The sequence below is a fragment of the Triticum dicoccoides genome, chromosome 1A (assembly GCF_002162155.2).
Source record: "Triticum dicoccoides isolate Atlit2015 ecotype Zavitan chromosome 1A, WEW_v2.0, whole genome shotgun sequence".
In the NCBI taxonomy this organism is placed as follows: domain Eukaryota; kingdom Viridiplantae; phylum Streptophyta; class Magnoliopsida; order Poales; family Poaceae; genus Triticum; species Triticum dicoccoides.
This window is the reverse complement of record NC_041380.1, coordinates 448176061-448203054: the sequence shown is the minus strand read 5'-3', so window position 1 is coordinate 448203054 and position 26994 is coordinate 448176061. Positions and strand designations below refer to the sequence as shown.

At 46.3% G+C, this 26994-nt stretch overlaps 1 protein-coding gene across 5 annotated transcripts; it reads right to left on the bottom strand.

The window, feature by feature from the left end:
* Positions 1–23311: 23311 nt before the first annotated feature.
* On the bottom strand, positions 23312–26115 carry LOC119278044 (EEF1A lysine methyltransferase 4-like). 5 transcript variants are annotated; one of them, XR_005137468.1, is made up of 9 exons: positions 25817–26115; positions 25243–25356; positions 25081–25149; positions 24903–24922; positions 24755–24807; positions 24638–24668; positions 24476–24557; positions 23901–24040; positions 23602–23741 (listed from the first exon to the last, which is right to left on the bottom strand). XR_005137468.1 is itself a non-coding variant. In XM_037559397.1 (8 exons), the coding sequence occupies exons 1-8, from the start codon at positions 26022–26024 to the stop codon at positions 23533–23535; spliced, it is 789 nt and encodes a 262-aa protein (XP_037415294.1). In that variant the 5' UTR covers positions 26025–26115; the 3' UTR covers positions 23312–23532. The 5 variants fall into 5 exon arrangements, 3 of the variants coding, with proteins under 3 accessions (XP_037415294.1, XP_037415301.1, XP_037415315.1); XR_005137467.1 differs by having other exon boundaries at positions 23604–23744; XM_037559397.1 differs by lacking the exon at positions 23901–24040 and having other exon boundaries at positions 23312–23744.
* Between the last annotated feature and the right edge of the window lie 879 nt (positions 26116–26994).

Here is a 26994-nt window from a genome sequence, read left to right as displayed (position 1 = left end):
CTTCGGTGGCTTCGCACTGCGGGCCAATTCACTTGGCCATCTGGAGCAGATCGAAAGCTATGCCCCTGGCCGTCAGGTCAGATTTGTAAGTTTCAACTACACGGCTGACATCCGCGGGGACTTGATCTTCGACGGATTCAAGCCACTGCCGAGCGCGCCGCACTGTCACGGCGAGCATGATCTAGCTTTGCCGCCGAACAGTGCCCTGGAGGCCGCACCCGCATCGGCTTCGACCCTTAATTTGGAGCCAACTGCGCCGATCGAGGATGGGTGGTTGGACACCGCCTCGGGGGATGCGATCCCAACGGCGATCGAGCCAAACACCAGCCCCGCACTCCGCGAGACTCATGACTCCAAGGAGCCGGACTCCACTCCGAACTCCGAACCCCTCACGCCCCTGCCGATCGAATCCGATCAGGCGTCCATCATGGAGTTTATGAAGGAAATATGCCCTAGAGGCAATAATAAAGTTATTATTTATTTCCTTATAATCATGATAAATGTTTATTATTCATGCTAGAATTGTATTAACCGGAAACATAATACATGTGTGAATACATAGACAAACAAAGTGTCACTAGTATGCCTCTACTTGACTAGCTCGTTAATCAAAGATGGTTATGTTTCCTAACCATGAACAATGAGTTGTTACTTGATTAACGGGATCACATCATTGAGAGAATGATCTGATTGACATGACCTATTCCATTAGCTTAGCACCTGATCGTTTAGTATGTTGCTATTGCTTTCTTCATGACTTATACATGTTCCTATAACTATGAGATTATGCAACTCCCGTTTACCGGAGGAACACTTTGGGTACTACCAAACGTCACAACGTAACTGGGTGATTATAAAGGAGTACTACAGGTGTCTCCAAAGGTACATGTTGGGTTGGCGTATTTCGAGATTAGGTTTTGTCACTCCGATTATCGGAGAGGTATCTCTGGGCCCTCTCGGTAATGCACATCACTTAAGCCTTGCAAGCATTGCAACTAAATGAGTTAGTTGCGGGATGATGTATTACAGAACGAGTAAAGAGACTTGCCGGTAACGAGATTGAACTAGGTATTGGAATACCGACGATCGAATCTCGGGCAAGTAACATACCGATGACAAGGGGAACAACGTATGTAGTTATGCGGTCTGACGGATAAAGATCTTTGTAGAATATGTAGGAGCCAATATGGGCATCCAGGTCCCGCTATTGGTTATTGACCGGAGACGTGTCTCGGTCATGTCTTCATTGTTCTCGAACCCGTAGGGTCCGCACGCTTAAGGTTTCGATGACAGTTATATTATGAGTTTATGAGTTTTGATGTACCGAAGGAGTTCGGAGTCCCGGATGAAATCGGGGACATGACGAGGTGTCTTGAAATGGTCGAGACGTAAAGATCGATATATTGGACGACTATATTCGGACATCGGAAAGGTTCCGAGTGATTCGGGTATTTTTCGGAGCACCGGGTAGTTACGGGAGAAGCAATGGGCCTTGATGGGCTTTAGTGGGAAGAGGAGAAAGGGCCAAGGGGCTGTTGCGCCCCCCCCCCCTCCCCTCTAGTCCGAATTGGACTAGGGAAAAGGGGGCCGGCCACCTCTCCTTCTCCTCCACTTCCTTCTCCCTTCCTCCCCTCTTGGTGGACTCCTACTAGGACTTGGAGTCCTAGTAGGACTCCACATCCTGGCGCGCCTCTCCTTGGCCGGCCTCCTCCTCCTCCTCCATCCTTTATATACTGAGGCAAGGGGCACCCCATAGACACAAGTTTATCCACGTGATCTATTCCTTAGCCGTGTGCGGCGCCCCCAGCGACCATAGTCCTTGATAATATTGTAGCGGTGCTTAGGCGAAGCCCTGCAGCAGTAGTACGTCAAGATCGTCACCACGCCGTCGTGCTGACGGAACTCTTCCCCGGCACTTTGCTGGATCGGAGTCCGGGGATCATCATCGAGCTGAACGTGTGCTAGAACTCGGAGGTGCCGTAGTTTCGGTGCTTGATCGGTCGGATCGTGAAGACGTACGACTACATCAACCAAACGCTTCCGTTGTCGATCTACTAGGTATGTAGATCATACTCCCCCTCTCGTTGCTATGCATCACATGATCTTGCATGTGTGTAGGAAATTTTTTGAAATTACTACGCTCCCCAACAGTGGCATCAGAGCCTAGGTTTTATATGTTGATGTTATATGCATGAGTAGAACACAAGTGAGTTGTGGGCGATATAAGTCATACTGCCTACCAGCATGTCATACTTTGGTTCGGCGGTATTATTGGATGAAGCGGCCCAGACCGACATTACGCGTACGCTTACGCGAGACTGGTTCTCCCGACGTGCTTTGCACAGAGGTGGCTTGTGGGTGACAGTTTCTCCAACTTTAGTTGAACCAAGTGTGGCTACGCCCGGTCCTTGCGAAGGTTAAAACGGAGTCAAATTGACAAACTATCGTTGTGGTTTTGATGCGTAGGTGAGATTGGTTCTTACTTAAGCCCGTAGCAGCCACGTAAAACTTGCAACAACAAAGTAGAGGATGTCTAACTTGTTTTTGCAGGACATGTTGTGATGTGATATGGTCAAGACATGATGCTGAATTTTATTGTATGAGATGATCATGTTTTGTAACCAAGTTATCGGCAACCGGCAGGAGCCATATGGTTGTCGCTTTATTGTATGCAATGCAATCATGATGTAATGCTTTACTTTATCACTAAACGGTAGCGATAGTCGTAGAAGCACAAGCTTGGCGAGACGACAACGATGCTACGATGGAGATCAAGGTGTCACGCCGGTGACGATGGTGATCACGACCGGTGCTTCGGAGATGGAGATCACAAGCACAAGATGATGATGGCCATATCATATCACTTATATTGATTGCATGTGATGTTTATCTTTTATGCATCTTATCTTGCTTTGATTGATGGTAGCATTATAAGATGATCTCTCACTAAATTATCAAGAAGGTTCTCCCTGAGTATGCACCGTTGCAAAAGTTCTTCGTGCTGAGACACCACGTGATGATCGGGTGTGATAGGTTCTACGTTCAAATACAACGGGCGCAAAACAGTTGCACACGCGGAATACTCAGGTTATACTTGACGAGCCAAGCATATACAGATATGGCCTCGGAACACGGAGACCGAAAGGTCGAGCGTGAATCATATAGTAGATATGATCAACATAGTGATGTTCACCAATGAAACTACTCCATCTCACGTGATGATCGGACATGGTTTAGTTGATTTGGATCACGTGATCACTTAGAGGATTAGAGGGATGTCTATCTAAGTGGGAGTTCTTAAGTAATATGATTAAATTGAACTTAAATTTATCATGAACTTAGTCCTGGTAGTATTTTGCAAATCATGTTGTAGATCAATAGCTCGCGTTGTTGCTTCCCTGTGTTTATTTTGATATGTTCCTAGAGAAAATTGTGTTGAAAGATGTTAGTAGCAAAGATGCGGATTGGATCCGTGGTCTGAGGTTTATCCTCATTGCTGCACAGAATAATTATGTCCTTGATGCACCGCTAGGTGACGGACCTATTGCAGGAGCAGATGCAGACGTTATGAACGTTTGGCTAGCTCAATATGATGACTACTTGATAGTTTAGTGCACCATGCTTAATGGCTTAGAATCGGGACTTCAAAGACGTTTTGAACGTCATGGAGCATATGAGATGTTCCAGGAGTTGAAGTTAATATTTCAAGCAAATACCCGAGTTGAGAGATATGAAAGTCTCCAACAAGTTCTATAGCTAAAAGATGGAGGAGAATCGCTCAACTAGTGAGCATGTGCCCAGATTGTCTGAGTACAACAATCGCTTGAATCAAGTGGGAGTTAATCTTCCAGATAAGATAGTGATTGACAGAATTCTCTAGTAACCATCACCAAGTTAGTAGAACTTTGTGATGAACTATGATATGCAAGGAATAACGGAAACGATTCCCAAGCTCTTCGTAATGCGGAAATTGACGAAGGTAGAAATCGAGAAAAACATCAAGTGTTGATGGTAGACAAGACCACTAGTTTCAAGAAAAGGGCAGAGGGAAGAAGGGGAACTTCAAGAAGAACAACAAGCAAGTTGCTGCTCAAGTGAAGAAGCCCAAGTCTGGTCCTAAGCCTGAGACTAAGTGTTCCTACTGCAAAGGGACTGGTCACTGGAAGCGGAACTACCCCAAGTGATTGGCAGATAAGAAGGATGGCAAAGTGAACATAAGTATATTTGATATACATGTTATTGATGTGTACTTTAATAACAACCCCTCAGTATTTGATACTAGTTCAGTTGCTAAGATTAGTAACTCGAAACGGGAGTTGCAGAATAAACAGAGACTAGTTAAGGGTGAAGTGACGATGTGTGTTGGAAGTGGTTCCAAGATTGATATGATCATCATCACACACTCCCTATACTTTCGGGATTAGTGTTGAACCTGAATAAGTGTTATTTGGTGTTTGCGTTAAGCATGAATATGATTTGATCATGTTTATTGTAATACGGTTATTCATTTAAGTAAGAGAATAAATTGTTGTTCTGTTTACATGAATAAAACCTTATATGGTTACACACCCAATGAAAATAGTTCGTTGGATCTCGATCGTAGTGATACACATAATCATAATATTGAAACCAAAAGATGCAAAGTTAATAATGATAGTGCAACTTATTTGTAGCACTGCCATTTAGGTCATATTGGTGTAAAGCGCATGAAGAAACTCCATGCTGATGGGATTTTGGAATCACTTGATTACGAATCACTTGATGCTTGCGAGCCATGCCTCATGGGCAAGATGACTAAGACTCCGTTCTCCGGAGCGAGCAACTGACTTATTGGAAATGATACATACTGATGTATGCGGTCCGATGAGTGATAAGGCTCACGGCAAGTATCGTTATTTTCTGAACTTCACAAATGATTTGAGCAGATATGGGTATATCTACTTGATGAAACATAAGTCTGAAACATTTGAAAAGTTCAAAGAATTTCAGAGTGAAGTGGAAAATCATCATGACAAGAAAATAAAGTTTCTACGATCTGATCGCGGAGACAAATATTTGAGTTACGAGTTTGGTCTTCAATTAAAACAATGTGGAATAGTTTCACAAACTCATGCCACATGGAACACCACAGCATAATGGTGTGTCCGAACGTCATAACCGTACTTTATTGGATATAGTGCAATCTATGATGTCTCTTACCGATCTACCACTATTGTTTTGGGGTTATGCATTAGAGACAGCTGCATTCACATTAAATAGGGCACCATCTAAATCCGTTGAGACGACACCGTGTGAACTATGGTTTGGCAAGAAACCTAAGCTGTCATTTCTTAAAGTTTGGGACTGCAATGCTTATGTGAAAAAGTTTCAACATGATAAGCTCGAACCCAAATCGGAGAAGTAAATCTTCATAGGATATCCAAAGGAAACTGTTGGGTACACCTTCTATCACAAATCCGAAGGCAAGACTTTTGTTGCTAAATTCGGAGTTTTTCTAGAGAAGGAGATTTTCTCGAAAGAAGTGAGTGGGAGGAAAGTAGAACTTGATGAGGTAACTGTACCTGCTCCCTTATTGGAAAGTAGTTCATCACAGAAATCTGTTCATGTGACTACTACACCAATTAGTGAGGAAGCTAATGATGATGATCATGTAACTTCAGATCAAGTTACTACCAAATCTCGTAGGTAAACCAGAGTGAGATCCGCACCAGAGTGGTACGGTAATCCTATTCTGGAAGTCATGTTACTAGACCATGACGAACTTGCGAACTATGAGGAAGCGATAATGAGCCCAGATTCCGCGAAATGGTTTGAGGCCATGAAATCTGAGATATGATCCATGTATGAGAACAAAGTATGGACTTTGGTTGACTTGCCCGATGATCGGCAAGCCATAGAAAATAAATGGATCTTCAAGAGGAAGACGGACGCTGATAGTAGTGTTACTATCTACAAAGCTAGAATTATCGCAAAAGGTTTTCGACAAGGTTCAAGGTGTTGACTACGGTGAGAGTTTCTCACTCGTATCTATGCTTAAGTTTGTCCGAATCATGTTAGCAATTGCCGCATTTTATGAAATCTGGCAAATGGATAAACAAAACTGCATTCCTTAATAGATTTATTAAAGAAGAGTTGTATATGATACAACCAGAAGGTTTTGTCAATCCTAAAGGTACTAACAAAATATGCAAGCTCCAGCGATCCATCTATGGACTGGTGCAAGCATCTCAGAGTTGGAATATACGCTTTGATAAGTTGATCAAAGCATATAAGTTTTATACAGACTTGCGGTAAAGCCTGTATTTACAAGAAAGTGAGTGGGAGCACTACATCATTTCTGATAAGTATATGTGTATGACATATTGTAAGGTCGGAAATAAAGTAGAATTATTCTGCAAAGCATAAAGGAGTGTTTGAAAGGAGTTTTTCAAAGAAAGACCTCGGTAAAGCTACTTACATATTGAGCATCAAGATCTATAGAGATAGATCAAGACGCTTGATAAGTTTTTCAATGAGTACATACCTTGACAAGATTTTGAAGTAGTTCAAAATGGAACGTTCAAAGAAAGAGTTCTTGCCTGTGTTGCAAGGTGTGAAATTGAGCAAGACTCAAAGCCCGACCACGGCAGAAGATAGAAATAGAATGAAAGTCATTCCCTATGCCTCAGCTATAGGTTCTATAAAGTATGTCATGCTGTGTACCAGATCTATTGTATACCCTACACTGTGTTAAGCAAGGGAGTACAATAGTGATCTAAGAGTAGATCACTGGACAGCGGTCAAAATTATCCTTAGTGGAATAAGGAAATATTTCTCAATTATGGAGGTGACAAAAAGGTTCGTCGTAAAAAGTTACGTCGATGCAAGTTTTGACACAGATCTGGATGACTCTAAGTCTCGATCTAGATACATATTGAAAGTGGGAGCAATAAGCTAGAGTAGCTCCGTGCAGAGCATTGTTGACATAGAAATTCGCAAAATACTTACGGATCTGAATGTGACAGACCCGTTGACTAAAATTATCTCACAAGCAAAACATGATCACACCTTCGTACTCTTTGGGTGTTAATGACATAGCGATGTGAACTAGATTATTGAGTCTAGTAAACCCTTTGGGTGTTTATCGCATATCGATGTGAACTATGGGTGTTAGAATCATTACTATTTAATCTAGATTATTGACTCTAGTGCAAGTGGGAGACTGAAGGAAATATGCCCTAGAGGCAATAATAAAGTTATTATTTATTTCCTTATAATCATGATAAATGTTTATTATTCATGCTAGAATTGTATTAACCGGAAACATAATACATGTGTGAATACATAGACAAACAAAGTGTCACTAGTATGCCTCTACTTGACTAGCTCGTTAATCAAAGATGGTTATGTTTCCTAACCATGAACAATGAGTTGTTATTTGATTAACGGGATCACATCATTGAGAGAATGATCTGATTGACATGAACCATTCCATTAGCTTAGCACCCGATCGTTTAGTATGTTGCTATTGCTTTCTTCATGACTTATACATGTTCATATAACTATGAGATTATGCAACTCCTGTTTACCGGAGGAACACTTTGGGTACTACCAAACGTCACAACGTAACTGGGTGATTATAAAGGAGTACTACATGTGTCTCCAAAGGTACATGTTGGGTTGGCGTATTTCGAGATTAGGTTTTGTCACTCCGATTATCGGAGAGGTATCTCTGGGCCCTCTCGGTAATGCACATCACTTAAGCCTTGCAAGCATTGAACTAAATGAGTTAGTTGCGGGATGATGTATTACAGAACGAGTAAAGAGACTTGTCGGTAACGAGATTGAACTAGGTATTGGAATACCGACGATCGAATCTCGGGCAAGTAACATACCGATGACAAAGGGAACAACGTATGTTGTTATGCGGTCTGACCGATAAAGATCTTCGTAGAATATGTAGGAGCCAATATGGGCATCCAGGTCCCGCTATTGGTTATTGACCGGAGACGTGTCTCGGTCATGTCTTCATTGTTCTCGAACCCGTAGGGTCCGCACGCTTAAGGTTTCGATGACAGTTATATTATGAGTTTATGAGTTTTGATGTACCGAAGGAGTTCGGAGTCCCGGATGAGATCGGGGACATGACGAGGAGTCTCGAAATGGTCGAGACGTAAAGATCAATATATTGGACGACTATATTCGGACATCGGAAAGGTTTCGAGTGATTCAGGTATTTTTCGGAGTATCGGGTAGTTACGGGAGAAGCAATGGGCCTTGATGGGCTTTAGTGGGAAGAGGAGAAATGGCCAAGGGGCTGCTGCGCCCCCCCCCCCCTCTAATCCGAATTGGACTAGGGAAAAGGGGGCCGGCCACCTCTCCTTCTCCTCCACTTCCTTCTCCCTTCCTCCCCTCTTGGTGGACTCCTACTAGGACTTGGAGTCCTAGTAGGACTCCACATCCTGGCGCGCCTCTCCTTGGCCGGCCTCCTCCTCCTCCTCCATCCTTTATATACTGAGGCAAGGGGCACCCCATAGACACAAGTTTATCCACGTGATCTATTCCTTAGCCGTGTGCGGCACCCCCAGTCACCATAGTCCTCGATAATATTGTAGCGGTGCTTAGGCGAAGCCCTGCAGCAGTAGTACGTCAAGATCGTCACCATGCCGTCGTGCTGACGGAACTCTTCCCCGACACTTTGCTGGATCGGAGTCCGGGGATCGTCATCGAGCTGAACGTGTGCTAGAACTCGGAGGTGCCGTAGTTTCGGTGCTTGATCGGTCGGATCGTGAAGACGTACGACTACATCAACCAAACGCTTCCGTTGTCGATCTACTAGGTATGTAGATCATACTCCCCCTCTCGTTGCTATGCATCACATGATCTTGCGTGTGCGTAGGATTTTTTTTGAAATTACTACGTTCCCCAATAGTTTACTGCCACAGACACCTTTCACCACTCGCCTTTCAGTGATATTCTGAAGACACTAAAGTCTCTCTCTTTATCAGGAGAGCCCTAGCCGAACTATGGTCAGCAAGGTTGGGATACGGACGATGAAGAAATTCAAAGCCCACCCACCACCCACTTTGTAGCCACTGTCGATGATCTAACCGACATGCTCGACTTCGACTCCGAAGACATCGACGGTATGGACACCGATGCAGGAGACGATGAAGAACCAGCGCCTATCGGGCCCTGGAAAGCCACCTCGTCATATGACATATACATGGTGGACACCCCAAAAGAAGGAGATGGCGATGGAACAGCGGTGGATGACCCCTCCAAGAAACAGCCTAAGCGCCGGCGTCAGCGGCGTCGATCAAAATCCCGCCAAAACAAATACGGTGATTCCAGCACGGGAGATAATAATACTCCGGAGAGTGTCGAAGAAAACCCCTCCAGCAAGATTTAGCACAGGAGGATGGAGAAACCAGCCCTCATAAGAGAGCGGTAGACAGAGAGGTCGAGGACGATAATTATATGCCTCCCTCCGAAGACGAGGCAAGCCTCGACGACGACGAATTTGTCGTGCCAGAGGATCCCGTCGAGCAAGAGCGTTTTCAACACAGGCTTATGGCCACGGCAAGAAGCCTCAAGAAAAAACAGCAACAACTTAGAGCTGATCAAGATTTGCTAGTCGACAGATGGACTGAAGTCCTTGCGGCCGAAGAGCATAAACTCGAATGCCCCTCCAAGAGCTACCCAAAGCACAGATTGCTACCCCAATTAGAGGAGGAAGCACTTAATACGGCCGACCGGCCACCTCGTGGCCGCGAAAGAGAGGCCTCTCGGCCCTCCACTCAAGCCGCACCCCGTACCAAGACATGGGAAAATGCGCCTGACCTACGAGATATGTTGGAGGACAAGGCAAGGCAAACAAGATTGATCTATGGATCGCGTGGGCGCCCCACGACTCGTGACGGTAACCGTCATGCCGGACACAAATCCGGTAGGGCCGAACACAGTAGACAAAGCTCGTTGGACCTACGTCGTGATATAGCCCAGTACAGAGGCGCCGCACACCCACTATGCTTCATAGACGAAGTAATGGATCATCAAATCCCTGAGGGTTTCAAACCCATAAACATCGAATCATATGATGGCACAACAGATCCTGCGGTATGGATCAAGGATTATCTCCTTCATATCCACATGGCCCGCGGCGATGATTTCCACGCCATCAAATACCTCCCACTCAAGCTTAAAGGACCGGCTCGGCATTGGCTTAACAACTTGCCAACAGGATCAATCAGTTGTTGGGAGGACCTGGAAGCCGCATTCCTCGACAATTTCCAGGGCACTTATGTGCGACCACCAGACGCCGATGACCTAAGCCACGTAATTCAGCAGCCAGAAGAATCGGCCAGGCAATTCTGGACACGGTTCCTAACAAAGAAAAACCAAATAGTCGACTGTCCGGACACAGAGGCCCTAGCAGCCTTCAAGCACAATATTCGTGACGAGTGTCTTGCCCAGCACCTTGGACAGGAAAAGCCGAAATCTATGGCAGCACTCACGACACTCATGACCCACTTTTGCGCGGGAGAAGACAGCTGGCTTGCTCATAGCAACAATATGACCAAGAGCCCTGGTAATTCGGATACCAAGGACAGTAGTGGCAGGTCGCGTCGCAACAAGCAGAAGCGCCGCATTAACAGCGACAACGCTGAGGATACAGCAGTTAATGCCGGATTCAGAGGCTATAAATCCGGTCAGCGGAAAAAGGCATTCAAAAAAATCCTAGGGGCCCGTCCAGTTTGGACCAAATACTCGACCGCTTGTGCCAGATACATGGCACCCCCGAAAAGCCGGCCAATCACACCAACAGGGATTGTTGGGTGTTCAAGCAGGCAAGCAAGTTAAATGCCAAAAATACAGACAAGGAGCTGCATAGCGATGACGACGAAGAGCCCCGGCCGCCGAACAACAGTGGACAGAAGGGTTTTCCCCCACAAGTGCGGACGGTGAACATGATATACGCAACCCACATCCCCAAGAGGGAGCGGAAACGCGCGTTAAGGGACGTATACGCGACAGAGCCAGTCGCCCCAAAGTTCAACCCATGGTCCTCCTGCCCGATCACCTTTGATCGAAGGGACCATCCCACTAGCACCCGTCATGGCGGATTCGCCGCATTGGTTCTAGACCCAATTATTGACGGATTTCATCTCACTAGAGTCCTTATGGACGGTGGCAGTAGCCTGAACCTGCTTTACCAGGATACAGTGCGGAAAATGGGCATAGATCCCTCAAGGATCAGGCCCACCAAAACGACCTTTAAAGGCGTAATACCAGGTGCAGAGGCCAACTATACAGGCTCAATCACACTTGAAGTGGTCTTCGGATCTCCGGATAATTTTCGAAGCGAGGAGTTAATCTTCGACATAGTCCCATTCCGCAGTGGCTATCATGCATGCTCGGACGAACCGCATTTGCCAAGTTCAATGCGGTACCGCACTACGCATACCTTAAGCTCAAGATGCCAGGCCCTCGAGGAGTAATTACAGTCAATGGAAACACCGAACGCTCCCTCCGAACGGAGGAACACACGGCGGCCCTTGCATCGGAAGTACAAAGCAGCCTCTCCAGGCAGTTCTCCAGTCCGGCCATTAAACGTTCGGACACCATTAAGCGCACCCGGAGTAACCTACAACAAGACCGCCTGGCACGTTCTGAGCAGGCGTAGCAATGCGGCCCCAACCCCAGCCCTCGCAAAAATGCGACACCAGTACTTCGCGTACATAATTACGCTCCAGAAATACCATGGGTACAGGGGGAGGGGCACCATCACGGCACACCCAAAACACGGCTTAAACCGCACCAGGGGCTGCCGATTTTTTAATTTTCTCTTACTTTCAGGACTCCACTCTTCGGAAGGCCTGTTCGGCAGTTCAATTGCCACACAAACGATGCAAGAACCAGGGAAGCAGACAAGCCATGCCGCATTACGGAACTCCCAGGTGGTCTCTATCACGAGCAGTATACCTGTTTTGCATACCATTCCGCAGCCTGCCCCTAGAACGGACATGTTAAAATAGTCCAACCTTTTGCTTATCACATTATTTGTATCGTTCTGCTTTGATCGCAGCCCTTTTTAATAAACAATGCATAGCTTCTGTCTATTTTTGCATTACTCTTTTTTTATATAAATATATGTTCCTTAACGACATGTTGCACCCGTACACTTTGGTACGACCAAAATACGCCAGGGGCTTTAGTACCCCTCAATATGGTGTGAGAAGTCCGAACACTTTCACAAGTGCGGCACCCCGAACTTATAGCATTATATGCATCGGCTCCGAATCATGTCTTGGGTCAATAGTTGGGTTTGCCCGACTCCTATGTTTTGGTGCCTTACGTTCCGCTATATCGGCTAAGGTAGCACTAGGAGAACCACTGCGATTGTGCCCCAGTTGAGCTGGGTCGAGCACCTCAGCGGAGAAAGCTAAAACTGACTGTCATGATGAAGCAAGAGCTGGTCGTTGTTCGAGAGGTTTTTTGAGTCCCTAAAGACTTATGCCGCTTAGAGCGAGGAGTCGGCTCTGTCCGGCCAAGGCGTGGATAGCGCCCCGAACTCGGTCTTCCGAATACCAGGGGCTTCGCCGAAATTTAAAATTATAGAATTCTATGGCTAAGTGAGAGTGTTCATGCATTATAGTCCGATTGCCTTGTTCGTTGGGTTGAGCGCCTCCCTCGAAGGACCCAAACATGGGAAAAAGAGCGCTCAGGTTTATCCCCGAACACCCCAGCACTAGCGGCACGGGGGCAGAAGCCGACGACTCGCCATCTCTCAGAATTGATAAACAGCCACACAGAAGGTAATATTTTAAATTCCAACAGCATTGCTTAGCGCATATGAACAAGTTTTCAGCGCACAGGACAAACGAGCAAGTTTCACTCAAAAATTACATCCCTAGAACATTCATCCGCCACAAGGCGGGCACCCTTCCGAACATCCTTATAATAATTCTCGGGCTTATGATGCTCTTTCCCCGGCGGTGGCCCATCCTTCACAAGCTTCTCAGCATCCAGGTTGCCCCAGTGCACCTTAGCACGGGCAAAGGCCCTACGGGCACCTTCAATGCAGACGGAGCGCTTGATGACTTCGATCCTTGGACAGACCTCCACCAGCCGCCGCACCAGCTCGAAATAGCTCCTAGGTAGAGCCTCTCCAGGCCACAGCCGAACTATGAGGCCCTTCATGGCCTATTCGTCCGCCTTGTGGAGCTCAACCAGTTGCTTCAGCTGGTCGCTCAGAGGCACGGGGTGTCCGGCCTCAGCATACTGAGACCAGAACACCTTCTCTGTCGAGCTGCCCTCCTCGGCTCGATAGAATGCGGCGGCATCGGACACACTCCGGGGAAGATCTGCGAACGCTCCTGGAGAGCTCCGGATTCGGGTAAGTAACAAGTAACTCATTTTTATGTGTTTGCTTTGCATAAAGAATGCCTTACCCGCCACTATCTTCTTCACCTCATCCAACTCCTGGAGGGTCTTCTGGGATTCGGCCTTGGCAGATTTGGCATTTTCAATAGCCGCCGCAAGCTCGGACGCTCGCGTCTTTGAGTCAAGCTCCAAACTCTCATGTTTTTTCATGAGAACCCAGAGCTCTTGCTGCACCTTGCCAACCTGGGCCTCGTACTTCTCCTGCTCGGTGCGCTCCATGGCCGCCCTCTTCTCGGCCTCGACCAGCGCTTGCTTCAGGGTCGCCACCTCAGACGTGGCCCCTACAATAGCCACGATAATCCTGTCATTTTTTGCAATTGCACCTTTTTATATATATTTAAACAAGGTATTTCTTACCTTCCTTTTCCTCGAGCTGCTTATTGGCACGCCCGAGTTCTTGCTCGGACTGCTCGAGCTTCTGCTTCAGCGTGTCCACTTCCGCAGTCAGTGCGGCGGACGCCAGCAGAGAAGTCTGCATACACATATTAACTCCTTTTTGTTAGACTCCTGCGAATGTTATTTGATCCTCTATTCAGCTTTTCTTCCCGAACGCCAAACAGAGCATCAGGGGCTACTGTCTATGCGGTAATATTATTTACACATTCTTTACTTACCTCAAAGCCTGTTAAAAGGCTAGTACAAGCTTCAGTCAGTCCGCTCTTGGCGGACTGAACCTTCTAGACCACCGCACTCATAATGGTACGGTGTTCCTCGTCGATGGAGGCACCTTCGAGCACCTCCAACAGATTGTCCGGCGCCCTCGGTTGGACGGGGGTTCACCGGCATGGTGGGCTTGCTCCTCTTGGAAGGAGGTCGCCCGCCGGACTCTAGAACCTTTGAAGGTTCCGTAGCGGTGTCCGGCCTTGAGCCGGACTTGGAGCCCTGAGGGGTTTTATCCCCTTCACTCCTGAAGTCTAGGAGGTCACCTTGCGGCTCCTCCAGGACCACCTCCTCCTGGCTTGGAAACTGTTGGGACAACACTTCGGCGTCGTTCGTAGGGCGGGGGGAGGTAGCCGCCGGAAGTGAATTCACATCCGACGAGTCCAGTGAACCGCTCGACGAAGCGTCGAGCCGGTCTTTGGGTGGGCTGCATAAACATATTCGACATAAGGGAAAGTTGTGCAATAAAGGAATACTATGAATTACTCTGTTATCCGGATACTTACGATTTCGCCAGGGGCTTGGCCCTGGGCTGCCACTCCTCTTCGCCATCGTCGGCGTCGGTGGAGTAGTCTGGAGGAAGGGTTTTCCCCTTCTTGGACCCCTTGGCCTCCCTAGTGGGGGTGGCCTTCCTTTTCTTCTCTCCTCCTGCTGGCGGGGGAGAGGTCTCTTCTTCTTCCTCCTCATCTTTACGGGAGGAATGCGCCTCGGAGCCGCCGGATGATGAACCCGACACCTCCTGGCGCCGAGCACTTTTTCGAGTCTCTGTGGCCTTCTTCGTGGCCTTCTTCTCCGGCACCACATAGGGTGTCGGAACCAGCAGCTTCGCCAAACGAGCGTCCGCTGGGCCTTCGGGCAAAGGAGCCGGACAGTTGATCTGTCCGGACGTCTCCTGCCAATCCTGACAAAGGTAAGGGAGCTTAGATCCCACATGGAGTCAAACTATGAAAAACTGATACCCTGTAAAAGGAAGAAACAGCTTACCGCATGAGCGTGACGCTGCGTACTGAATCTGCGATCCTCGGTAGCGGATGCGGGGGCCTCGACGCCCTTGAAAAGCACCTTCCAGGCATCTTCGTACGTCGTGTCGAAGAGCCTGCTCAGAGTTCGGTGCCGCGCCGGGTCGAACTCCCACAGGTTGAAAGCCCGTTGTTGACACGGAGGATCAGGCGGATGAGCATAACCTGGACTACGTTGACAAGTTTGAGCTTCTTGTCCACCAGGGTTTGGACGCATGTTTGGAGTCCGATCAGCTCGCCTTTTTTACCCCACGACAGGCCCGTCTCCTTCCAGGAGGTGAGCCGCGTAGGGGGTCCGGATCGAAACTCGGGGGCTGCGACCCATTCGGGGTCGCGCGGCTCGGTGATGTAAAACCACCCCGATTGCCACCCCTTCAGGGTCTCCACAAAGGAGCCCTCGAGCCATAAGACGTTGGGCATCTTGCCCACCATGGCGCCTCTGCACTCCGCCTGGTTGCCGCGCACCACCTTCGGCTTGACATTGAAAGTCTTGAGCCATAGGCCGAAATGGGGGCGGATGCGGAGGAAAGCCTCGCACACGACGATGAATGCCGAGATGTTGAGGACAAAGTTCGGGGCCAGATCGTGGAAATCCAGGCCATAGTAGAACATGAGCCCCCGGACAAATGGGTGAAGAGGGAAGTCCAGTCCGTGGAGGAAATGGGGGAGGAACACCACCCTCTCATGGGGCCTAGGGGTGGGGATGAGCTGCCCCTTTTCGGGAAGCCGGTACGCAATGTCGTTAGACAAGTATCCGGCCTTCCTCACTTTTTTGATGTGTCCCTCTGTGACGGAGGAGACCATCCACTTGCCTCCCGCTCCAGACATGGCTGGAGAAGGTTGAGGTGGGGAGTGCAGACTTGGGCGCTGGAGCTCGAGTGCGCGAAAATGGATAGGCAAAGGAGGAAGAAGGCGTAGGTAAAAAGGTGGATCCTTATCCCCTTATATGGGTGGACGCAACTACGTGTCCCCACCAGCCTGGTAAAACTCGCTTATCTCCAAGCGTCGTAATCAATGGCGCGGTTGTGTTACCCACGCCCGTATTGATGAGAATCCCAGAATAAGGGGACACGATCTCTACTTTAACAAGACGTGCCAAGGAAACCGCCTCGCATGACGCGCTGAGGTGGGATAATGAAACGACTCGGATAAAGGCTTGGCCGTGGTGTGTCACACTACGGAATGCGTCAGCAGATTAGATTTGTGTAAATATTATTCTCTCTATGGCAATATGTGGAAACTTATTTTGCAGAGCCGGACACTATCTTTGTGTTCAAAATCTTCTATGAAGTACTTGGAGGAGGAACCCGCCTTGCAATGTCGAAGACAATCTGCGCGTCGGACTCGTCGTCATTGAAGCCTGGTTCAGGGGCTACTGAGGGAGTCCTGGATTAGGGGGTGTTCGGATAGCCGGACTATACCTTCAGCCGGACTCCTGGACTATGAAGATACAAGATTGAAGACTTCGTCCCGTGTCCGGAAGGGACTTTCCTTGGCGTGGAAGGCAAGCTTGGCGATACGGATATACAGATCTCCTACCATTGTAACCGACTTTGTGTAACCCTAACCCTCTCCGGTGTCTATATAAACCGGAGGGTTTTAGTTCGTAGGACAACATACACAACAACAATCATACCATAGGCTAGCTTCTAGGGTTTAGCCTCTCTGTTCTCATGGTAGATCTACTCTTGTACTACCCATATCATCAATATTAATCAAGCAGGACGTAGGGTTTTACCTCCATCGAGAGGGCCCAAACCTGGGTAAAACTTCGTGTCCCTTGCCTCCTGTTACCATCCGGCCTAGAGGCACAGTTCGGGACCCCCTACCCGAGATCCGCCGGTTTTGACACCGACAGTGGTGGTCATGATAGTCTTCGCTGGATGCTTAGCCTTTGTCATCTTCCTAGCTTCACAGGCTCCGCATAAGTGATCCTTGAGGAATTTGACATTCTCGATGCCAATGACATGCTTCTTCTTCGCAAGCGTGTGCAAATTCCTCATGCCTGCATGACCAAGTCGTCGATGCTAGAGCCAACCTTCTGAAGCTTTTGCAAGTAGGCACACGGCTGGTTGTGGTCCTGTAGAGAAATCAACAATATACAGGTCTCCTCTCCTAAAGCCTTCGAAGACTTTGGAATTGTCAGCTTCCATAACCACAACACAACGGTACTTGCCAAAGACAACAACCATATCAAGATCGCAAAGCATTGAGACAGACATGAGGTTGTATCCTAAGGAATCGACAAGCATGACTTTGTCCATGTGTCGATCCTTTGTGATCGCAACCTTACCTAGACCCAATACCTGACTTTTGCCTTTGTCAGCAAAGATGATATGCTTCAGATGCGATGGAGATAATGGAGCATCCATCAATATATTCTTGTCACCAGCCATGTGATTTGTACATCCACTATCAAGGACCCACTCAGTGGCTTTGGGTTGATCATCCTGCAGATGAATTAGTGTAGCTTACGAACTCATATACTTCATCAGTGAAGAATATGACATCAATTCATCGGATCAATTTCATCAAGCAATAGAACAGATAAAATAGTATGAGGACGTGAGAAATGAAAGTTTTCATTTCTTCATGGTTAGCCTGCGTCCTATCAGGCACACTCAGTTCTTTTTCTTCACCACCCACATCTGAAGGGGTGGCAAAGAGTTCATCACTCTGTGAGCTCCATACAAGAAAGGTGGCATAGAAGCCAGTCCATTTCGTTTCACATAAGAGGGGTTAGGATAAGAATATGAATAAGTAGAGAAATTCTTCAAGGACTTATGAACATAATGATTAGAAGAATAATGCTCATATCCATAGCCTTTAGCTTTTCCCTGCGAAACAGAGTTGTTAGCATGATGATATTCATGTGAGGACTTTGATCCTTTTGAGAAATTTGGTCCATATGAAGAATTTGATCTGGGGTTCCTATTCTTCACAGGTGGTGTCCTGAGGACATTCACCTGAAGACTTTCAAGGCACCTTTTGGGAACCCAGATTTTCTTTATAGGAGGACCGTTCCTGTAGTTAGTGCCAACATATCTAGCAAATACTTCACCATTCTGATTTTTGAACAATTTATAGTTGGAGTCAAATGACTCATCATCAGAACGAGGAGATTCACATGCAAAGCCAGATAAGTTAGATGGATCAACTGGAGGTCCCTTTGCAGCAACCCATGAGGTTTTGGGGTACTGCTCAAGCTTCCAATATGTACCATCAGCATTGAGTTTCCTCTCAAAGGCAATACCCTCTTTCCTAGGGTTCCTGTTTAGGATCTGCTTTTTAAGCACATCACAAAGGGTCTGATGCCCTTTGAGGCTTTTGTACATGCCTGTCATGTACAATTCCTTCAACCCTGCATCGTCAGTGATACTAGCAATGTCCTCAGATGAGGAATTAGTGATAGCAGAGGCAGATGAAGAATTTGAAACATTAACAGCATTTGAACATTCAGGTGAAGAATTAGCAGATTCACGTTCAATGCACTTCAAGCATGGAGGAACAAATTCTTCCTGAGAAGCGCTGATTTGTTGAGCTAGTAATGAATCACGCTCCTTCTGAAGATCGTCATAACTCACTCTTAGCTTTTCAAGATCTTGCTTTCTTTGAAGAAATTCATAAGAAAGCTTCTCATGGTCAGATAAGAGAGTGTTATGATGACTTTGAAGGTTGTCAAACTTAGACTGAAGTCTCTGAAGATTTTTAGTCAAGGTTTTAGTGCGATCCATTTCTTCACCCAACATATCATCGCTCTTGTCTAGCATGTTTTGAACCTTTTCCAAGGCCTTTTGTTGTTTAGTGGCAATACAAACAAGCTTTGTATAGCTAGGACCAAAATCATCATCAGATTCATCATCACTAGACTTGGATGAGGAACATTCGGTTACCTTGGCACCCTTTGCCATGAGGCATGGTGCAGAAGATGATGGTTCAGGTTCGAAAGTCATCGTTTTGAGTGATTCCTTGAAATCCTTAAACCAGGGATCATGACAAGTTCGATGAACTTCATAGACGTCAGAGATTCGGTCCCAGATAAGCTTCGCATTGCAAAGATGCATAATGCGCCTGAATTCATCTCTGGATAGGCAGGAACAGATGATATCCTTCACCATGATGTCAAGTCGAGTGTAATTGTGAATATCATCAGTGTCCGTCATCTTGCATAGATCCGTAAGACCAATCTCAGTGATGGTCTACAGCTCGCTGTTCATTGCCATGAGGCACTTCCTCATCATGGCCTTCCACTTGAGATAATCATGACCGTCAAAGATGGGGCATGTCACTTTCTTCATACCTGCGGTCGACATAACTAAAACTCCAGGCGGTTAAACCAAAATCACACAGAACAAGGGAGCACCTTGCTCTGATACCAATTGAAAGTGTGTTATATCGACTAGAGGGGGGTGAATAGGCGATTTTTATGAATTCTTCAGTGAGGAATTTACAGGTGAGGAAATTTCTTAGCGAAGAACTACTAGCAGCGAAATAAGTACTCAAAAGTAAACATAACAGAACACAAGCATATTCATCATGATGAAATGAAGATAAGCACAGAGTACTGAAAGCGTAAGCACAGGATAGCACGGGATGAAGACAGATAGACTGAAGAAATTAAACTGAGGAAATTGAGAAAGTCTTCAGTCAAAGTCTTCAAACACAGATATGAACAAGTGCACAACATAGTTATGAGGAAATGAAAGAGTTGAGGAAATAGAACCAGTTGGCTTGGTGAAGACAATGATTTGGTAGACCAATTCCAACTGATGTGATAGTTGTAAGTCTGGTTAGGGCGGCTAGGTATTTAAACCTGAGGACACACAGTCCCGGACACCCAGTCCTGAACACGCAGTCCAGGACACTTAGTCCTCACCGTATTCCCCTTGAGCTAAGGTCACACAGACCTCGCCCAATCACTCGTGATAAGTCTTCAGGTGACTTCCGAACCTTCACAAACTTGGTCACTGGGCGATCCACAATTCCTCTTGGATGCTCTAGACCTTGACGCCTAACCGTCTGGAAGAAGCACAGTCTTCAAAGGTAACAAGCGTCGGATCAATGCAGGATCAATCTCTTCAGTGATGCTCAATCACTTGGGGTTTGTAGGTGTTTGGGTTTGGGTTTTCCTCACTTGATGATTTTCGCTCAAAGTCCTCGGAGGATGGGATGCTCTCAAATGACAAGTGTCAGTTTCTCTCGGAGCAGCCAACCAGCTAGTGGTTGTAGGGGGCGGCTATTTATAGCCTAGGGAGCAGTCCAACATGATAAGACATAAATGCCCTTCATGATTTGACCGTTGGTGGGTAGATATTTTGGGACAGCTGGCGCATAGCACATCAACGGTCGCAATTTTGAGTATCAAATTCCTCAGGGCTATCATGTTCCTCACTATGTAAGCAATCCGCACTGATGAATTCCTAACTCCTCAGTCAGAACAAATTCCTCAGAGACCAGAAGAACTTCGTCTCTGTCACTGAAGAATATGACTGAACTGTATGAGATTTCCAATGGCTTCACTCGAAGGGATTGGTAGGTGTAGGATTTTGAGTTGAGCATCACATGGAAAATTTTCCTTAGTATTTTCTCCACCCCCTTTAACAGTACGGTGTTTCCTAAGACTCAAGAAAGAGAAAATGAAACTACGAAAACAAAAGTCTTCACGCTTCATGTTCCTTGAATGAATGCCAAGTCTTCAAGGTCACACCAATTTCTTCACTTTCAAGGTCTTCAGAAAGTCTTCAGAAATTCAAAGTCTTCAGTCGAAGAATTTCATTTTTAGGGGTCGACTTTCTCTGTAAATATCAAACTCCTCATAGACTTATAGACCTGTGTACACTCACAAACACATTAGTCCCTTAACCTATAAGTCTTCAATACACCAAAATCACTAAGGGGCACTAGATGCACTTACACTCTCTCTCTCGTTGCTAGCATCTCCTAGATCGATCTTGGTGACACGTAGGAAAATTTTGAATTATTACTACGTTCCCCAACAGTGTCCCCCTCGGGCACTGTCTTGTGTTGATTCTTGTTCCCAAAAATCACATATATTTCAAAATAAATCTTTATATATTTTTATCGCGTTTGGACTTTGTTTAATATGGATATTCTGTGAAACAAAAATATGCAACAAACAGGAACTGACACTGGACACTGGATCCCAAAAATAATATAAATGTTGCCAAAATTATATGAAAGTTGTAGAATATTGACATGAAACAATAAAAAATTATAGATACGACGGAGACGTATCAACGCCCCAATGGAAGAGGCGGCCGACAACGACTCGGCGCTGAGGGAGTCCTGGATTCGGGGTTAGTCCATAGAGGCGATCAGCATAATCATAGGCTAGACAACTAGGGTTTAGCCATTACGATCTCGAGGTCGATCAACTCTTGTATCCCCTATACTCATCGAATACAATCAAGCAGGACGTAGGGTTTTACCTCCTTTAAGAGGGCCCAAACCTGGGTAAACATGGTGTCCCCATTGTCCCTCGTTACCCTTGATCCTTAGACTCACAACTTGGCCCTCCTACCCGAAATCTGCTGGTTTTGACACCGACAGGTGCCACTGTCCTCACGGGCCCATCCCGGCATCACCATGGGAGAGTCCCGTGCTCACTACACCGGCATGGTGTTGGCCGAGCGGGAGGCCGCTTTTTCGGCAAGTACAGGGCAACTAGGCCTACTACATCCGCCTCCTCGACGAGCACCAATGCGCGGAGGACCAATTCGCCGACAGCGCAACCATCGTGACAAACGTGGACGTGGTCGAGCAGGGGGCGTTGCTCAACTCCTATCGCTCTGCCGGTGACATCTGCCGCGACCGCTTGTGGTACTGCCTCCACTAAGCGGAGTTAGAATCCACCTTCAAGGAGATCGACTAGGCATTGGATGAGGTGTACGACAAGAGTGAGGACGACGTCACCATCTCCGCCACAGGCACGCCCCGCTGCCATGACCACGAAGTCGACACGTCCGCGGGCGCTGCCGACACCGAGAAAGAGTAGAGTATGGGAGGTCGTTGGCGCTTGGGTCCCAGGAAGGCCACCACTCCCTCCCGTTAAAACCAAGCTTGACGGGCTCAACATCGTCGACTGATTAGCCGCTTGCAGGCTGCGGAGACGAAGCTTCGATTCCGGTGCTCATGGCCTGCCCGACATTGGGAACGAGCGCTGACGGTCATTTAGACTAGGTTTAGAGCATAGTTTAGTTGACATATATCAAAATGTAATGAATTTGCTCCGGTTTAGATGAAAATCATCCAATTTTATGTAAAAATTATCCAAGTATGAATGAATATCACCCGATTTGTTCAAATACGCATCAATTTGTTCAATTTCATTAAATTTCTTCTAAAATGTAACTGGACATATGCGGTTACGGTTGGATGACCGACACCCGCATCAGTGTCCGCGGGCTGCTCCCCGTGTCCACATATGAATGTGGTGTCCGGTTTAGGGGTTAGGGTTGGAGATGACCGTATTGGCGGTGTTGATAACATTAAAACAGAATGATCGCTTTGAAAATATTTGAAAAATTGCTTTTCTTTGCACCTCACGTCTTAAAGTATTTCATCATGAAAATATATACACATGCAGCACATGCGTTTTTTTTTCAGATTATCCTGAAACTTAAAATTTTGATTTCATTTTTTAAGGGCTCCATGGAGCCTGAGCCAGGAATGAGCCGGAGGCTCTAGTTTGGAAGAGAAAGTCATGCCTCCTTAGTCTGTCACACACCCAACATGTGTGCTGCTGCTGCAGGGATAATGACATCTCCAACGTAGATTATCAAGACCCACACAAATGTATGAAATGGGCTTTCTAGACACTTTTAACAATCCAATGTGATCACAAAATTAGGTCAAACCGGTCCGGACGTCCGAAATCCCAAATTGAAGAGTGCTTTGGGGGTCCAATCGGTCTGTCCGATCACTGTCAGTTGGGCCATATCTCCCCACAGTCCATGTCCAAAAGGCGCCACTATGCAAATGTGCACTATACTTAAAAATTATAGAAATAAATTATACACGCTATAAAACAGAACAAAAAAGGTACTAATGTATCATTGTTGTGAAGAAGGCTTATGATGCATATTGGCTCAAAACAATGCAAATATAATAGTACGCATCAATTAAAGCTTGCAGAGAAACGAAATTTACTCATTCCAAGCGAACTAAATAGAACTCCACAGGTTCACTTACTAAGTAATGGCAGATAGAAACACACAACAACTATATTTCTTAAATCCTCCAACTTCCACAAAGCACACTCATCACTCTCACTCACGCCAGATAATGGCACAAAAGGGTATGAGTTTTCATAATCAACGGTAACAATCTACCATTCAGACCAAGGATGAGAAGCAAATCATTTTGAAGTCATGGCAATAATTAATTCGGTCATTGCGGTCGGACTCTATTAAAATGAAGTCATGGCATCATCTTGACCAGCAACCATGGAATTATCTTCAGTCACTATATCTGACTTGTAACAAACATAAATGAAATGTGACTCTGGATCCTTGAGAACGTAGTCAGGTGGCAGTTGGCCATCCACTGTCAGTGCAACTTTCTCCATCATGGCGTGTGCAGCACCGTTGCTCCATTTCAGCTGGTATTCAGGTGTGGCTGCTAGCAGAAGGAACAGATACAATGTCAAGGTTTGATATCATATATGCCGCTCAGAGTTTGCAGAATGTTAGACCTGCCAGTTTAGTCTGCGTGTTGTTGCATATGCCACCAGTGCTCAATGCCAATTCAATGGAACAGAAAAAAGGACCAAAATACCTTTGTTTAATGACGTGGCGTGATCGAGGGCACGAAGCACAGACCAGGCAGGCTTCTTCGGTCACCATTGCCGCCGTCATTAATTCAAGTCAAGGTTGCCACTGAGGCACTGACTAACCATCAAACAAGGGTATTTTGGTCTTTGGCCATTGAAAGTGGCACAAAGGATTAGTGACATGTTTCCCGAATGACACATACAACAATATGCAAACCTAGATAGTAGATCCAAACATTTTGCAAACAAAAAAGGGCATATGAGTTCCCAATAAATGGTGCTAATTTATTCCCTCCCAAGATTCCCGAGTAACATTGTGTGCTATAATCAGCCTGTAGCAACTTTTTCATAACTCTATTGTAGTTCTTTAGCATCTTATGAGAATTGGATAGTAGAAGCAAAACTTTGCAGTTTTGCATCCATAGTTCCTACAGAATGAAGCAAACCTCGCACTCTTGAATCCATAGTTCCCACATAATAAAGCAAATCATATGCACAAAATCATGTTATAATAGAGTGTATGGTAGAAATGGTACTTGGGCGCGCTCTTCAGAGTGAGGAGAGGACATTTCAAACTTACGCATAATGTAAAGCTCAACTTCCCAACGGCATCGGACTTGATTCAGAAGTGTCAGGCGTTCCTTAGGGGCACCATATGTTATCTGTCAAAGAAAGTTATCTCTTCATAAAATCATCAAATATTCATTCATTCCAAAGTATCTTTTAGGATTAGAGGATGTACCAACATGTAAATCCCACCAGGCCTCATAAGCCTGAAAAGATAGAGCAGTTTAATTGAAAACAACTAAGGACATCAGTTGGGGATCAAATCACGTACAAAGAGTGGATACATCTTTACCTTGCCACTTCTGCTAGCATTTTGTAAGCACCATGAGGGGCATCATCGCCACACTAGAATATGTAAAATGAAAATCAGTACCATGAGATCATTTCATGCCTGATCATTTTTAAGCTGATTTGTAGTTTACTAAACGACAGCTGCTTACCATCATAGCATCCAAAGTTCCTACAGAAAAGGTTTGGTACAATGGTAAATAGAGTGGCAAAGAAAAAAAAGATGCATGGACTGATTTGGATAAACTTAATGAGAAGAGTTCTCAAGACTAGTAACTTATGAAACATATCAAGTGCTTTCGAAAAATATATGAAGCTTAAGGCTTATACCTTTGTCGATGATACAATCAAATGATCCATCTCCAAAGAAGCTCATATCTCTGACATCCAACTGCATATCTTCAAGCATAGCATAAAACACCCAAGTAACTAGATTTATATAGAGATCATAACTGATAAGTTGTGAAAATGGAAATTATCAGCAAAAAGTACATGTAAGCTGTGGGAAATCCATGTGCTTCTCTTTCATCTGCTCGATTACAACGGATGAGATGTCTATGTTTACTATGTTCTGGTAACCATCCTTTACCATGTCCTCCGACAGAACTGCCCAAAACAAGGAATAGAACAACATCAAACAAGGCGTTACATACACGATAAACCATAAATCTAACAACAGAGCTAAGCTGCACGGGTAAATCTTGTACAAAGTTGATCCAAGTAAGTAAGGCATTGTCAACAATCATGATAAAATTCACAGAAGTGCGTGTCAGGGGGGCACTAAACATTAATCTTGCACAAAGTTGAAAACAAAGCATCGTCAGCAATCACAATAAAATTCAAAGAGCAGACGCATCAGGGGAGCACCGAACATTCAGGTTCCAAACCACAATGCATAGCGAGCACTGAACACGCGAGTTCCAATTTCCAATCCTAATGCACCGGTAACTGCGGATGGACTGGAATAAGAACCAGCTGCATCAGAGCACAAATTTTTCGAATTGGCAGCTAGATCGCGACTGGCTAATTAAGCCACGGCGTGTAAGTGTAACTGAAGGGGACGTACGGGAGTTGCCGCAGCCGAGCATGAGGACCTGGGAGGAGGCGGGCACGCAGGCGCGGAGGAGTGGGCGGAGCGCCGAGTACGACTGGTACCAGTCGAAGAACCCGCCGCCGCCGCCGCCGCCCTTGCCGCCAGTGGAGGGAGAGGAGTAGCGGGCGTCCCAGTAGGCGGCGGCGCCGAAGTCCTTGGGGTTGCAGTTGCCGCCGCCCATCTCTGGTCTCTCGCCGTTCGCTTGTGAGGGCTCGCGAGGAGAGAGAGAGAGGATGGCTCTGCTCTGGGGATCGTTGAGGGATTATGGCGTCGGGGGTCGCGGCTTTAGGAGCTCGCAAGAGCCGCCGATGCTGGGGCAAAGCTGGCCAGATGGGCCGGCATTGCCCGGCCTGGGATATCCATGCGTAGTCGGGTTCATTTTGGGATAACATCGAAGTCAGAAATACTAATAGTAGGTGATGAGTACAATTTTTCTTAAAAAAAGGTGACGAGTACAAATTATGTGATGATTTTACGTTTCATTTTGTGTCTACACCGTAGGTTTTGTTGGATTTTTATCGCGTTCGCGCACTTCTTTTTGTCCATTTTTCTTTGCTATGTGTTTTCTGAAGTATTTAGAGTATTTAGAAAAGAACATCGGAAAAGGTGATAAAATCGCGTCATCGATGTGATAAATGATTACCATATAAAAATGAAGGAAATTGGGAGAAGTTGGGGCTCCGCAGGGCAGCTTGGGCGATCGACGACCTCTGGTATGAGTGCACGTGCTTGTACCAACGGTCGTACCAGCCGCTACCGCCTCCTCCTGATCGACTACTTTCACCCCGTGCGAACGAATCGAAGATTAGATGCATACATACACTAGAAACTCGCACCGAACATAGAACCCTAGCCCCCGAAAGGCATTCAGAGGGAGAATTGGCAAGAAGGAGATCACCATCTTCACCACCGCGTGCAAGGGGACGTCGGTATCAACCATTTTCACCATCACCCATCTCCATCTTGTTGTAATACCGAACCCCTCTTGCATTGTATTCCTCATTCGCTCCCTTCTTGTTTACCACTGCTATTCATATGATGTTTGTCGTCTCCATGTACGAGTAGACCCCCTAGTTCTCGGGGATATGGATGAATCATGATATGTACATGAGCTGAAATGTTAATAAGGATATGGGATTCCCTCTTGAATA